Below are 16,637 nucleotides of genomic sequence, written 5' to 3'. Positions count from 1 at the left end.
TAGAAGTGGATGAATTCCTGCTTTCCCTCTTCTAATTATCTCTTCATTCTCAGTTGTACTTAATGTGTATCAGCTTTATTGGACCCCTCAGTGCAGTCAGATGGGACTCCTGGCCCTTCTTCCAGCTTGTCCTGCCTGGAATGCCTGTGTTTTATAATACTGCTTGCTTGTCTTATGAAGTTGAAGGCCCGACTCAGATGCAACAGTCTCCTCTGATTGCTTTCAGACAGGAATGGTTTCTTACGCTAAACTCTGAGAACAGTACTTTGTTGTGTCACGTTTCTAGATAAACTCCATTAGAGCCAGGACCTTGCACATTTAACTCAGTTTTCTCAAGAAATTAGCACAGTGACAGTCATTTAATGAAAGTTTGCCAAATTGAACAAACTCTGCTTAATCTGATTATTGCTTCTGTTAAATGCAGACACTCTGGAGACAAGACTGCTTTGTTCATTCTTGCATTCCTAGCACCCAGCATCTTAGGCATTCAGCGTATGTCTGAGCCAATGAATGGGTATTTGATGTAACTATAGAATACAATAGAGTCACAGAATACCCATATTTACTAGACTCACTTAAATTCAGCTGCACATTCAGGAGATGGAGCAGTTTAATGGTGTCTGTGATTCTGCCTGTGCTTTGGCTCAGCCAGCCATGCCCTGTCCTGAGGGTGAGGGTGCAGAGCCCTTGTGAATCTGCTGTTGCCTCACGCTGTCACTCATCAACAGCAATCAGGCTGTACTGAGTGTGATTCTTATGTTTAAAAGAAAAGTAGTTTGGGGGTACAGTATAGCCCCTAAATGTAGGTAGCTTCATTCACATTCATCTGAAGAAATAGAAGTCTCTCCCAATGCTGAGGGAAAAACGAGCTATTTTGCATCTAGTACAACTACTGTCCTGTACTTTGTGGGCATCTTAAGAAGCTTTCAAGGATAATTTCAATTTTATACTGTTTTTGCCTTGCCTGTTGTATGGTCACACCACTTAACATGGCTCTTCTCTTGCTCTCTGCACATCCCCTGTTCAACCAGTTCTTGCTTCCCACCTATACCCTTCTCACAGGAACATCCTTGCCCCCTGCCCCAGCTAGTGATTGTTCTAGTCCTTAGCCAAGAATGATTCTGCTTCCTTGTTTATTAAAGAGAGCCATCAGCCCTTGTGATGGTTGTAAATCTGAGGGCTCTGAGGGATTTGCCCCAGTTGCTGGTTTCCCTGGTAACTGCTGAACCAATCTGATGTCAGTTTCCCCTGCAAGTGGTAGCCTCCTTTACCCCCTAGGAGCGACGATTGCTGCCGTGGTCTGCCTGCTGTCTGCCAGGCACTGCGAGGTGTTGCTCCAGGACCATTTTGCTGCGGATGTGTAAGATATCCTATCCAGTAAACCACTGATATCTCTGTCACTGTCTCTTGGCTCTCTTCAGTCTTGAGGCATGGCAATTACAGGGTTTGCAGGTTTGCAGAGTACAGCCTGCTGACCGGCTGTAACTCTTACGTGGTAGAAATGACACTGAGTTTAAAAGATCTGTTTCAGCTGGAGCTTTGCTACACACCATTTGTATGGCTTTCCTAAGCCTGTTTTCTTTTTCGCCTGTGAAATGGTGAAAATACCTACCCCACAGTGTTGTTAGGATATAAATGAGATAATTGTGAGACTGTTTTATGAATTGTAAAGCATCATGTTAACCTGAAGAGGTTTTATATGTCCCCCAGGGACACTGCATTTGCTTACAATTATCTTACTTTTCATTCTTGTATTCTACTCAGCATTACTTCTATGTTATTAATATTAATAAGAGAATTTCTTATGCTGCTTTGTCCTGTTAAGGCAAAAAGGAAATGTTGTTTATCTTTTTCATTGGGCATTTTAGGAGACATCTTAAAGCTTAGACATTGCCAGTCTACCTCGTGGGCTGATGAGCACCTGAAAAATGACCTTGGTAACAGGCAGCACAGTGGCTGAGGCTGCCTCATGCTGTGTCAGCTGCCCTGGGGCAGCCAACCAGGGGGCACTCCTGAGTTGTTCTAGTATCTTATAAGTGATGAAAACAGCCTAAAACTCTGCAGCTTCTTCAACTCATTCTCTTTATTTGATCTCTCTTCTTTTTTCGGTTCTTTTCTCCAAAGGATGCAGTTTGTTTTGTTTTGTTTTGTTTTCCTCTACCAATGCTGCTAAAAAATTCCTGGAAGAGAGAAATGTAGAACCTTTCTTTTCCTCTATTGCATCTACTTATCACTGAAGTGAGGCACTTTCTTTTGCTGTAATCTATCTTTGAAACAGCCAAGACAGCATTGCCATTGTGCTCTACTGGTTAAGTGCTTTATTGATCCATTAATTTACCATTTATTAACTGATTATTCAGGAATCAGACTTCTCAGTCCCCAATATCACATTGCAAATAGTTCTTGTTTTTACAGTAATTGGACTTTATCTGCATTTTCTTTGAAAGGGCAAACTGGGGTTTCATGTGGAGGTAAATATGAAAAGCTGTCGATTCACTTGTTTTAAGGATAAGGAGAGGGGACATAATGTTCCCTCAGGTACTATGTCTTTGTCAGATGACTGATCACCATGAAGAATAAGGTATTCCATGTGGCAGGAGCTGCGCCATGCATTTTTGTGGACTACACCTGCTTATGTATACAATTAACTTATTTTAGATAATGCATTTCTGTTCAATTTTTTCTTGTTATTGAAAGCAATACATGTCATAAAAGAAGTTTGGAAATTACAGAAAAGTAGAAAATCAAAATTAATCAGAATCTAATTGCTCAGACGTAGTACTTGATTTTTATGTACTTTGTGTCTTGAATAATTTGCTTTAGAAAAAACATTGTATTGTATATCCCATTAGAATTAGGATTAAGAGAAACAACTACCTCTTATTTGTAAGTGCACCTGGATAGACAGTTGACACAAATAATCAACAATGGTAACCACATAAAAAATAACACTGCACTGTTGTCTATCTAGACCTTGCTCAGGCCCTCCCTCTTCTTTTCTCCACACCCCCACCCCAGTCTCCTTCCCCCAACCTCCCTCCTGTCCCTACTTCCATTCAAGGAAGATTCAGCTTCCCAGTGATGTTAATGCTTCTAGAGTTTCTCACACTGTTTTACCGATTTCTCCTATTGCAGCAAAGTATAAGCATGTTCTCAAGAGGTCTGGGACCAGTCTTAAAATGTCAGCCATGAGTCCACAACTTCTCTGCATTCTGATTTATCCTAAAGGTTCCTATGAATTTTGCTTTCTAACTTCCTGTGTTCATTGTATTATAAAATATATTAAGTGTCTTACCTCTGAGTAAAATTCTCTAGGAAACTGTGCCACATTTATCAAATGACTTTTAAACTCTCTGGTATATGGCTGCATCCCCTGAGGGTACACATTACCCTAATTTGAGAAACCTGGACTCTGTAGATAAGTTTGTATTTTCTAAGAATATATTATTAAATAAAAGAAGTAAAGGAGTCAGATGTATACTTCTGCTGCTGCTGCTAAGTCGCTTCAGTCGTGTCCGACTCTGTGCGACCCCATAGACGGCAGCCCACTAGGATCCCCCATCCCTGGGATTCTCCAGGCAAGAACACTGGAGTGGGTTGCCATTTCCTTCTCCAATGCATGAAAGTGAAAAGTGAAAGTGAAGTTGCTCAGTCGTGTCCAACTCTTAGCGACCCCATGGACTGCAGCCCACCAGGTTCCTCCGCCCATGGGATTTTCCAGGCAAGAGTACTGGAGTGGGGTGCCATTGCCTTCTCCAGGCAGATGTATACTAGATTCCAGTAATTCTCAATGGAGAGATACAGATCATACCTTCCTAGAGGGAAGTGTCAGAATCATCTGGAAGGTTTCTTCAGATTTTGTTCTGCTTCCTTTTCAGTTTGAGAAAAAGGAAACAGGAAAAAGAAACAGGAGCACAATGAGCTCCTGTTCTGATTGGAAAAGTCCTTGACCTGTCCTGTTTATCCCATCCCAGTCTGTTGAAGTTTAGCACTTGGAACAACCATAGTCCTGAATTAGAAAATTATTCTGCTGCATTTGAAATGTTTTGCTCTTTAAGGTATCTGCAGAGCTCTAATCATCTGACCATTTGTTCTCAGTAGGGTGCCTTCAGTGCTTCAGCGCTTTTAGCTCTCCTCCTGTTTCCTTTGTTCTGTGCCCTGCATCCTTCCTGCAGGTTTCCAGTATCATCATCATAGTAACGAGCTATTTCTTACTTGAGGCCCAGTGGCATAAATGCTACATTTCTAAAACATTCAATACTATAATAAATGTAAGGAATTCCATGATAAAAGGACGTCTGGCAATAAAAACTGTTTAGAGCCGTCCCTGTCACCACCCAGTACCAGCACAACACTGAGCAGTAGCAGTCTGAGTACTCACGCAGCAAGGCAGATGCTGACCCCACGACCAGGGACTCCACTTTTCAGGAAAGAAGCGTCTCACTTTGTGGGACCTATGAGAACCTCAGGGTCCAGAGTCAGGAAAGGGGTCCAAAGTCTGCCTCTTTCATTCTTACATGTGTAGGGTTTCAGTCCATTTCCCTTTCATCCTTTGTTTTCTGAAGCCTCTACCTCTGACAATTTGGGAAAAGTCTGAGCTGTAACACAGATAGTTTATGCCAAGAAAAACAGGCCAAAATAAAAATTTCCAGGTTTTATAACTAGGCCTTTCCCAATTCATTTTAACTTTTAGTTTTCTTTTCTACATTTATTATTTTTTTCTTTGAGACTTAGACAAAAAGATCATGTGAATCTGATAGTAAATATTATTACAAATAAAAGTTTATTCTTTAACAGTTTTTAGATACTATTTAAGGGATCTTCACCCACAATTCCAACATGGTTTTTTTCCTCCATACCACCAAGCAATTCTCTGACACCAGCTGAGTTCCTAAAATTCAACTCAGTTCTGACACCATCTACCCAGAGATAAGTAGTATCAATTTCCACAGGTTAATGACTTATTTCCAGGAGACTGCCCTCCACTTCAGAGCAAGTCCTAGCTGTCATGTGTATTTCTGACTGAATGGCTGTAAGTTATGAGGGTCCCATGACTCCCTCCTTGAGTTTGATTAACTTGCTGGAGTGGCTCCCAGGTTGTGGGAAACCAGTTTTCCACTAGATTACCATTTCATTACAAAGGGTATAACTTAAGCAGCCAGATAGAAGAACTGCATATAACAAGGTATGAGGAGAGGGTGTGGAGCTTTCCTGCCCTCTCTAAGGCACCATTCTCTGAGCACCTCCACATACTAACCAACCCAGAAGGTCTCTGAACCCTATACTTTGGGTTTTTATGGAGGTTTCATTACATAGGTATGATTTATTAAATCATTGACCACTGGTCATTTAAAAAATTTTTTTGTTTTTGTTTTTTAACTTTTTAGTTTATTTTGGAGTATAGTTTGATCAACAGTGTGTTGTACAGCAGTGATTCAGTAATACATGTACATGTATCTATTCTTTTTGAAATTCTTTCTCCCTTTAGATTGTTATATACTGTTGAGCAGAGTTCCCTGACCCTTGGTAATTTATTCAACCTCCAGCTGCCTTCCTTCCCCTGGAGGACACAAGTATGGGACTGAAAGTTCCAACCCTCTCATCATATGGTTGACTCCTCTGATGAGCGGCCTCCATCCTTTGGTGCTTTCCAAAAGTCACCTTAGTAACATAAACCCAGTTATGGTAGAAAGGAGCTTGTTATGAATAAGAAGACACCCATTTCCCCTTTATGGCTCTGAAGTGATTTCAGGAACTGAGGACTAGAGATCAAATACTATTACAAAAAGTGCTCCCATTGCTCTTATCTCTCAGAAAATTTCAAGAGTTTGGGGAACTGTGAGTCAGGAACTGTGGACAAAGACCAAATATATATGAGAAATATATTTTGGGTCTTCTAAATGACCAGATATATATTTCATATAAATCACAATATGACACTCTTTGATAGAAGGCATTATGTTCGATACAGTGATGAACAAGATGAGCCATGTACCAGCCTCTTGGAGCCTACAATCTGGGTGAAATCAATTAAATAATCAGAAATAACTGTTAAGTTTATAATTGGTAGCATTTGACTGTCTCCTTGTTGAGGTGGTTTCTTTACTTGGTCAACACCACATACCCATTTCTTGCCTCACTGGCCACTCCTTGGTTTCATTTGCTGAGTCCACCTCATCTTTCCATCTAAATGTTGCAATGCCCTTGGCCTTAGCCCTTGCAGCCTACTCTACTTAGATCATATCATCTAGTCTATGGTTTTAAATAATACCTAGTAATATCAATACACTGATGACTCTCAAATTTGTATCTGTATTCCCTATTCCTCTCTAAACTCCATAAAACTTTAAACATCCCAATCCTCAGATTCACTACTTTCCATCTCATTAAATGGTACCACCATTTATCCGGGAGCTCAGGTCAGAAATACAAATTTTTCTTTATTCTTTCTTTACTTTTACAGCTTTCATCTACTCTGTCAGTAAGTTCTGTTGGCTCTACAAACTATGTCCTAATCCTACCACTTCTTATCACCTCCACTGTTCCCACTCAGGTTCAGTGACAGTAGCCTCCTAACTGGTCATCTGATCCTGGCACCCTCATCCCCCTCCTTATTTATGGCATCTGTTCTCCACTTCTTAGTCAGAGCAATATTTTTGAAGCCTGAAACAGACCCTTGTAAAAACCCTCCAGTGAAGAAGTACTGATTTCAGGTCTGGGGCAGGAAAAGTGCAAGGTGAATCTATGAGGGTAGGATACTAACAGTAAGAGAAGTGATGAGAGTTTAATCCAGTTTTAACTATAAAATTGAAAATGTTGCATACTGTCAAACAGTAAAGGAAGATCTTTATGAAATTTTTCTCAATATTACACCAGACTTTTGGAATTTAAAGACAAAAAGTCAAAGAATGTATAATATAAAGCAATAGCAGATTTTCTTTTTGATAGTTTGTGTGCACATACACATAGTTTAAGAATTTTTCAAACCAGCGAAAACATTCTCAGAAAGCACAACAAAGTTTTATATACCTCTTAACCCAGATATACCAACTGTTAACCTTGGTCACTTAAGTTGAAGCATATAAAAATGTTCCAAAAAAAAATGGGTCATTTAGATGATTGAAACTCAATGCACACATACACATATAATACATATTTCCCTTTGCGAAATCATCACAAAGTAGTATGATGCTTCATTATCTTCCTACATAAAATACATTATCCTACATAACTAAAAATCTGTATCTCAGCTGAGAAAAATCAATGCTAATTGAACATCATCATCCTTATGTAGTCCTTATTCACACTCCCCTATTTGTATCATCAGGCTTTTTTAAAAAGTGATACTACCAAACTAATTTAAGAGTCTGGGGTGCTTTTCTTATAGAATAAAGTGACTATGTTTACTGTTGGCTTACTCCAGTTTTTTCCTTTTGTGATTTAGCTTCTTACATCCGTGTTTGACAACAGCATCAAGGCCTTTGGAGTAATTGAAAGTGATCCTTTTGACTGGGAGAAGACTGGAACTGATGGCTCCCTCACCACAACCACTACTTCCGCCACTCCTCAGCTGCACACCCGTTTGACCCCTGCGGCCATTGGGTATGTCCCGAACAGTGTTCAGCAGTGTCTTTTTCCTAGATGCATTCTCGTAGCAGAAATGTCTTTTATTTCATCCAGGTTGCCTTAGATAACCAAATGCAAAGACACAGGGATGCCTTTGGGTTTCCTGGAATTAACATTGCTCTTATACATGACTTTGTTCACCTTTACTTTTCTTAGAAAGTACTTACAGGTTATACCGTGAAATGGCCGCTTAGAGCTTGTGTTGCTTGTTAATGTCAGATGTACAGAAGGTTTTCTTCTAAATGCAAAGGGGCATTTGTTGCATTTACTACTAAAGAATATATGAGATCCTGGAAACAACAGCCACAGTTATTTCTAACTATCTTCTGCTTAAGTGTAGTGGGAACAAAACATGTAGCTATTCCTCTTATGAAACTCATTAATTTTCAGAGTGTATTAGAAAGAGGTTAGTATTATTTTTGTTATTTAATGTTTTTTTCTCTGCATATGCATTCATACATGTGCTTTTGTTATTTTTTATTTGGAGGAAGTTGTCTCTTTTTCTGACCTCCCCCCTTTTTTTTAAAACCTGTTCTCTAATTGCTTTAAACCGATTTAAAAGAAAGAGCAAATAGGGAAAAACCATACAGTGACCTAATTGGGATTCTCTATCACTAATCCATTGCTTTCCTTTTATATTGAGATGAGATACTAGAGCTTATTGACTCAGAAAAGCTTACATGGACCCATAGAACTGGAGATGATATCCCTAATTAGTCTGTGTTAGTTGCTCAATCGTGTCCAACTCTTTGTGACCCCTTGGACTGTAGCCGCCAGGCTCTTCTGTTCATGGAATTTCTCCAGGCAAGAATACTAGAGTGGATTGCCATGCCCTCCTCCAGGGGATCTTCCTGACCCAGGAATTGAACCCGGTCTCCTGCATTGCAGGCAAATTCTTTACCGTCTGAGCCACCAGGGAAGCCCAGTTAATTAGTCTAAGAGTTCTTAAATGTGAGACCCTGACTAGCTACAATAGAACCACCATAGATGTTTGTTTAAAAATACCTATTTGTAGGACTCAGAGCAGACCTACTAAATCAGAACATCTAGGTGTGTGGAACAGAAGTTCATACACATCAGATGTTTCTCATGCTTATCTGGTTTTGGAATCCATCACCCTGTTCCAGCCACTTTACTTTACAAGTAAGAAACTAAATAGCAAAAGATTAAATAAGAAAATGGGACTAAGAGCATTTAAAAGGCAAATGTCCAAAGGTGACCATTAAAACAAAAACGCAAACCTTCTAAAATATATATTTTTTAAAGTACAAAGAGTGCCTATCTTATAGAGAATATAGCAAAATACACATAATTATAAAATACTATAACAGGATTAAGACCAAACTTGGCAGTCATCGAGATAAATATGCATGGGCACATCTATTAAAAGAAAAAGATTTTTAGTTCCGTTTACGTTGCTACGTACAAGAGATACATTAAGAAAACACATTTCAGAAAGGGATAGACAAAAATAAATCAGGAAAATGGAAATAGAAAATAGCAATCCTGATACCAAACAATGTAGCATTCAAGTAAAAAAAAAAAAAACACACAAAACATTAAACATTACAGAGATGGAGGGGTACTTTTAATGCTAAGTGTCACAATTCACAAATGGGACATAATATTTATTAATATTTAGTCGCCAGCATCATAGCAGAAATCTTTAGACACCCACAAATACCAGAGATTCAAAGATACAAAGAAACACACTAGTAACTGGAGATTGTAATACTGTTCAATCTGTGTTCACAATTGAGTTCAAGATTGAATTCAGCTGAATGAAGAGTGAGAAACAGAAGACGACAACGCAGGTAGACCTTAGGCATATTTTTCAACTCCTATACCCTGATGATACAGATAGCACCATCCACTCAAGTGCCCCTGGTATATTCATAAAAATTGATCAGTTATCAGGTCACCAAACAGAGGTAGTTCCACAAAGCAGAAATGTTACCTTATCTGATCACACTGTGATAGAAACAGATATTCAGTTCAGTTCAGTCGCTCAGTTGTGTCCGACTCTTTGCGACCCCAGGAATTGCAGCATGCCAGACCCCCCTGTCCATCACCAACTCCCAGAGTTCACTCAGACTCACGTCCATCGAGTCAGTGATGCCATCCAGCCATCTCATCCTCTGCCATCCCCTTCTCCTCCTGCCCCCAATCCCTCCTAGCATCAGAGTCTTTTCCAATGAGTCAGCTCTTCACATGAGGTGGCCAAAGTACTGGAGTTTCAGCTTCAGCATCATTTCCTCCAAAGAAATCCCAGGGCTGATCTCCTTCAGAATGGACTGGTTGGATCTCCTTGCAGTCCAAGGGACTCTCAAGAGTCTTCTCCAACACCACAGTTCAAAAGCATCAATTCTTCAGCGCTCAGCCTTCTTTACAGTCCAACTCTCACATCCATACATGACCACAGGAAAAACCATAGCCTTGACTAGACGGACCTTTGTTGGCAAAGTAATGTCTCTGCTTTTGAATATGCTATCTAGGTTGGTCATAACTTTGCTTCCAAGGAGTAAGCGTCTTTTAATTTCATGGCTGCAGTCACCATCTGCAGTGATTTTGGAGCCCAGAAAAATAAAGTCAGCCACTGTTTAGACTGTTTCCCCATCTATTTCCCATGAAGTGATGGGACTGGATGCCATGATCTTCGTTTTCTGAATGTTGAGCTTTAAGCCAACTTTTTCACTCTCCTCTTTCACTTTCATCAAGAGGCTTTTGAGTTCCTCTTCACTTTCTGCCATAAGGGTGGTGTCATCTGCATATCTGAGGTTATTGATATTTCTCCCGGCAATCTTGATACCAGCTTTTGTTTCTTCTAGTCCAGCGTTTCTCATGATGTACTCTGCATAGAAGTTAAATAAGCAGGGTGACAATATACAGCCTTGACGTACTCCTTTTCCTCTTTGGAACCAGTCTGTTGTTCCATGTCCAGTTCTAACTGTTGCTTCCTGACCTGCATACAGATTTCTCAAGAGGCAAGTCAGGTGGTCTGGTATTCCCATCTCTCAGAATTTTCCACAGTTTATTGTGATCCACACAGTCAAAGGCTTTGGCATAGTCAATAAAGCAGAAATAGATGTTTTTCTGGAACTCTTTTGCTTTTTCAATGAGCCAGCAGATGTTGGCAATTTGATCTCTGGTTCCTCTGCCTTTTCTAAAACCAGCTTGAACATCAGGAAGTTCATGGTTCACATATTGCTGAAGCCTGGCTTGGAGAATTTTGAGCATTACTTTACTAGCATGTGAGATGAGTGCAGTGAGATGTGCGGTAGTTTGAGCATTCTTTGGCATTGCCTTTCTTTGGGATTGGGATGAAAACTGACCTTTTCCAGTCCTGTGGCCACTGCTGAGTTTTCCAAATTTGCTGGCATATTGAGTGTAGCACTTTCACAGCGTCATCTTTCAGGATTTGAAAGAGCTCAACTGGAATTCCATCTCCTCCACTAGCTTTGTTCGTAGTGATGCTTTCTAAGTCCCACTTGACTTCACATTCCAGGATGTCTGGCTCTAGGTGAGTGATCACACCATCGTGATTATCTTGGTCGTGAAGATCTTTTTTGCAAGGTTATTCTGTGTATTCTTGCCACCTCTTCTTAATATCTTCTGCTTCTGTTAGGTCCATACCATTTCTGTCCTTTATCGAGCCCATCTATTATTTACTAACAAAAAAGTGTCAAAGGCCCTTCCACCTGGAAACGTAAAAACCTTCTATCAAACTACTCTAGGATAAAAGGGGAAATGGAAACTGAAATTGTATAAAAATATTGATAACTAAAACAGTACATATCAGAATCTGTGGGATACATTTAAAGCCAAAATAAGGGGAAACTTGATAGCATTGAATAAGGAGATACGTAATGTCAAGATGTCTTATTACTGATGATACTAATGTTGGTAATCTGGTTAAGGTGGTGTTAGGTTTTTTTACCATAAAGTTGCTGTTTTTCCCTTTGTGTTTTACTACTCAGTAATACTTTGTGTTTTACTACTCAGGATACTTTGAGGCTGTTTGAATATACTTATTTTTCATCATACATTTGTCTACTCATTTTAGTATCCATCTTGCCTGCAAAGTATTAGACCCATAAGCCTACTATTTACTATCTGGCTCTTTGAAAAAAACTTCACTGACCTCTGAGTTTTCTCTCTTTGCAAATGATATGGTTGAATACCTGGAAAACCCTAGAGAATCAGTGTTAAAGAGAAAAAATGATAATTTGTGTCCCACAACTCTTAGCTCTTTGTAGAGGGTGAAAGTGTAGACGGTAAGAGGATGCTTTAGATCAGGAGTCAGCAAGCCTTAGCTGGTAACTAAGGGCCAGATGAGTATTTGTGGGCTCTGCTGTCTGTCACCACCACCACTGTCTCTGTAGTGCTAAGGTAGTATAGCCAGTGTGTAAACAAATGAGCATGCCCATGTGCCACACATAGTATTACACAAGTAGATGAACAGATTTGGCTCATAGGCCCTAATTTGCCGACTCCTACCTTATATTATGGGAAAGGGCATGAAAAGGATGTTCAGTCTCATTACTTGTCTTGACATCTATCCAATTCTTCCGTATATCTTCTTAATGTTTACCCCTAATCTGCTTCTATAATTTATACCTTGCCTGCAAACACAGGCCGTGTGCTCCTGTCACATATATCTTTCTTATTCTCACAGCATGACATATTTATAACACTTGGGCCTTTAGAGTGGTTCACTGAGAAGACATCTGTTTTCCCACTCATAATTGTGTGCGTCAATATAATCTGCTGAAGGCATTTTTTTTCCTACTTTTAGACATTGCAGATCCCTCTTAAGAAAAGGTTTTGCTGTGTGCTAAATGTTATGTTCAGTCAGCAATATTAAAAAAACAAATAAACTATAGTCTATAAAGTAGAACATACTAGTTATAGAACATCAGACCCAGCAGGGGCCTGATCACTTACTGAGTTATTAACTGAGAACAAGAAAAGCCCTTCGTGGGCCAGAAGTCTTGGGGAGTGATGACCAACTATGTAAATTGGACATGAAATTACTTTGAAAGAACATATGGACAAATGCCAATTAATACTTTCTAGTTTGTTCCTGGTCAGTTCATATGACCTGTATAGTCAGAAAATTTCTTGTTTCCCCTTGAAGGTAAGAATCATAACACAATATTTTTCTGTTTATAGTTTTTGTTATTCGCTAAGAAAAATAGGTTAAGAATAGAATATATTAAAATTCACAAAGAGTCAATAGAAAATAAATGTTTTTAAAGTGATTGCTAACTTAGAGAGTTATTGTATCAGAATTTGTGTTTTTAAATCAGCTTGAAAGTTCTGTTGATCAAAATGCTGTTTATTTTGTAGAATTGGCATGCCCTAAGTTTCTGAGGTTTTTGTTTTCTTCTATTTTCTTAATTATGTATAGACTTCATCATTTAAATCTAGAAACAAAATGTAGGATAGTCCCATAGTAATTTTTGATTCTGGTGTTTTTAAACTTTTGCGCTTTTTTCTTTCTTTTTTTCATTTATCACTTTCAGAATTGCCAACGCCACTCCCATCCCAGGAGACATGCTTCGAGAAAATACAGATGAGGTGTTTCCAGATGAACAGCTTAGTGATGGAGAAAATGGCATCCCTGTTGGTGTGTCACCAGATAAAGTACCCGGGTCCCTGGGACACCCTCGTCCCCAGGAGAAGGATGTCTGGGAAGAGATGGATACCAACAGGAATAAGATAAAGCTTGGGATTTGTAAGGTGCATATTTCTTGCATAGGAAATGATATGTATCTCTGTCTCATTTTTCTCCTATTGGTTTAGCAGAGTATCATGATTCTCAATTTTGAATAAGTAGAACACTCTGTTGCTAGTTATTTATATATTAATGATTGCAGTATTTTTTGGTTAGTTTTGCCCATAGCATTCAGGTGTGGACATTAAAAAATCTTCATCTTATATTTTGTGGAAAATGAAGGTAGTTTTAAAAAAATAACCAGAGGCGGAGTCTAAAAGAAGATACATCTGTAGAACAGAATTTAATGGTCTTTCCAAATAAAACGGCAAGACTCTGGCCCTCTTCCATAGTGGAGACTAATGGAGGTCTAAGTGTTCATTCTGAAAACGGTCTCAAATGGAGGAGAGGAAATGAGGATTGGAAGTGGAAAGCATCAAATTGGTCATGAACTGGCAAAGTGCATTTTGAATAAGTAACATGATTTTTTCTTCATTAGAACTGGAAGCAGGTGAACTTCCCTGGTAGCTCAGACAGTAAAGCGTCTGCCTACAATGCGGGAGACCCGGGTTCGATCCCTGGGTCAGGAAGATCCACTGGAGAAGGAAATGGCAACCCACTCCAGCATTCATGCCTGGAAAACCCCATGGACTGAGGAGCCCATGGTAGGCTACAGTCCATGGTGGGCTACAGTCCATGGGGTCACAAAGAGTCAGACATGACTGAGCGACTTCACTTTCACTTTTTCACTTTCCACTTGTAAGTATGGGGAGAGATATAGATTTCTGCATTAAATGATTTTTAGTATACTATCTTGGGGTAGATTGTCTTTAAATTTCTCTTCAGTTTTACTGTTTCTGGTCATTTCTATTTTCATGGACAATAAGATGAAGATAAATGGGATTGAGGGACAGTGAATTACAAATAAGTTAGTTTTTGGTACGTACTCTTTTTATGATTTCGTTGGGAAGGAGGTTAACATTTATGGGTGTAAAATGAGACTCCTGGCTGATATCTGTTAACAAGATTGATAGAAAGTTGGCTAGTCATTCTTGGTGAATGGGAAATACAGCCTAAAAAGAATCTTAGTGATCACTTCTAAGGAGCTTGGCCTATCTTTGGACAATACATACAATATTTTCAAACTATATAATTTTTAAAAAGTAGCAGAATATGAGAGTTATTTGCAGAAACGTTCTCTGCGTTGATGTGACGTGCTCCCCTGTGTGTCTGGCTGTTGGTTAGAACTTTCTGGACTATTGAAAGTGAAAGTTAAGTCACTCAGTCATGTCCAACTCTTTGCAACCCTGTGGACTGTATGTAGCCCATCAGGCTCCTCCATCCATGGGATTTTCCAGGCAAGAATACTGGAGTGGGTTGCCATTTCCTTCTCCATTCTGGACTAGTAGTAATCAGGAATAAGTAGTGAAAAGTAGTCAGGAAGTTGGTGTCAGATTTTTGTAGTGTCACCTCTGTCTGTCTTTATAGTACCAGAAGCAAACTCCTCTTTTCTTTTTGTCTGTTTGGCTTGTGGAAATTTTAGTTGCCCAGTCTTGGATTGAACCTGGACCCAAGGCAGTGAAAGCTCTGAGTCCTAGCTACAGGACCACCAGGGAATTCCTGGGAGCAAACTGTTCTTTTTTCTCTTTCTTTAACTCATGTTGTTTGTTTTGTTTTGTTTTGTTTTTTAAATTGAAGTATAATTGATTTATAATGTGTTAATTTCTGCGGTACAGCAAAGTGATTCAGTTCTGCATGCATATATATATATATATATATTAGTTTTAAAATATCCTTCACCATTATGGTTTATGATAGGATACTGAATATAGTTCTCTGCGCTGTGCGGTAGGGCCTTGTTGTTTATCCATTCCGTACATAATAGTTTGCATCTACTAACCCCAGTTTACCACTCCACCTCTTCCCCTACCCCCTCCCCCTGGCAACCATGAGTCTGTTCTCCATGTGAGTCTTTCTGTTTCATAGATAAGTTGATGTGCGTCATATTTCAGATTTCACATAAAAGTGATATCATAGAGCATCTGTCTTCTCTATCTGACTTGCTTCACTTAGTATAATAATCTTTAGGTCCATCCATGTTGCTACAAATGACATTATTTCACCAAAATATAAAACACTAAAATACTGAATCTGAGAATAAATTTAGAAAACTTATTTAGTAAAGGGTTAATAGTCTAATAGTAATGAATTAAACTGGCCAAAATACCCTAATCTTCTGAAAAATACATCTCAAACACTTGTTTATATTGAAAGACTTCAATGATTCCTACCATGTATAGTGACTAGAATGTTTTTCATGGTTTTCTTTAATGTTTTGCCTAGGCTGCTACTGAAGAGGAAAACAGCCATGGTCAAGCAAATGGTATTCTGAATGCTCCAAGCCTTGGTTCCCCAATTCGTGTCCGCTCAGAGATTACTCAGCCAGACAGAGATGTTCCATTGGTGCGAAAGTTACGTTCTATCCACAGCTTTGAGCTGGAGAAACGCCTGGCGTTGGAACCAAAGCCAGATACTGACAAGTTTCTTGAGACCTGGTATAAAATGATTTTTCTTTTTTCAAAGCAACTAAAATACTATTGTTATTATTAATTTCTATTATGTAAAATTTTTCAAATAAGGAGTTCTTGCATTTTTGTAATGCTGATTTGATAAAGGTGCCATCGTCATCCATGTTTTTTAGTTAACATTCTCATTCTTAATGTGACTCTCTTTCTAATATTGTTCCCAGTCCTGTAACATAGAGCCTTTGGCCATGGGAGCTGGTAACTTCCTAAGACTAGGTAGAAATTAAATGAACATTTTGAAGTGACTTTGTTTGGAAGGTAATCTCTCTTATTGGAATGGAGGAGTGTAAGTTAGAGAGGGCCTAGGAAAGATGGCAATAGGCAAGAAGGTGGAAGAGTACATGAAGCAGGGGGAAAAGTAATATATATACAAGTGATAGGCAGTTCAATTCAATGAAAGCCTTCTATGAATAAATGCTATAGGAAAAAGAGAAAGAGATGTGATTGTTTATCGTTCTACCTAGACAAAAGGAAAGATGGAACTTTGGAGAGGTATATACATAGGTAACCACTGTTTGTAGTTCATGGTTATAAGGCCCATTATCTCCATTTGTGATTTAAAAAAAAACTGAAACAAAACTTGGAAAAGAACTTCAGATATATTTTTGAGTTATAGAAGGCTTTAATAATAGTAACATCCTTCAATATATCCCTGGTGACTACTATCAGTAATGAAACATGAGTTAGAAGTACCATGTATTTGACTAACA

At 39.0% G+C, this 16,637-nt stretch overlaps 1 protein-coding gene across 10 annotated transcripts in view; it reads left to right on the top strand.

The window, feature by feature from the left end:
- Nucleotides 1-16,637, top strand: part of TTBK2 (tau tubulin kinase 2) — a 136,128-nt gene that overhangs the window by 98,716 nt on the left and 20,775 nt on the right. For all 10 annotated transcript variants that reach the window (XM_061430924.1, XM_061430921.1, XM_061430923.1 and 7 more), the window contains 3 exons: nucleotides 7,445-7,602; nucleotides 13,152-13,368; nucleotides 15,686-15,897. In XM_061430924.1, the coding sequence (XP_061286908.1) occupies nucleotides 7,445-7,602; nucleotides 13,152-13,368; nucleotides 15,686-15,897 (587 nt within the window). The remainder of the gene's footprint in view (nucleotides 1-7,444; nucleotides 7,603-13,151; nucleotides 13,369-15,685; nucleotides 15,898-16,637) is intronic.

Source organism: Bos javanicus, chromosome 10 (assembly GCF_032452875.1).
Source record: "Bos javanicus breed banteng chromosome 10, ARS-OSU_banteng_1.0, whole genome shotgun sequence".
NCBI classification, from domain to species: domain Eukaryota; kingdom Metazoa; phylum Chordata; class Mammalia; order Artiodactyla; family Bovidae; genus Bos; species Bos javanicus.
This window is presented reverse-complemented; position numbering and strand designations above follow the sequence as displayed.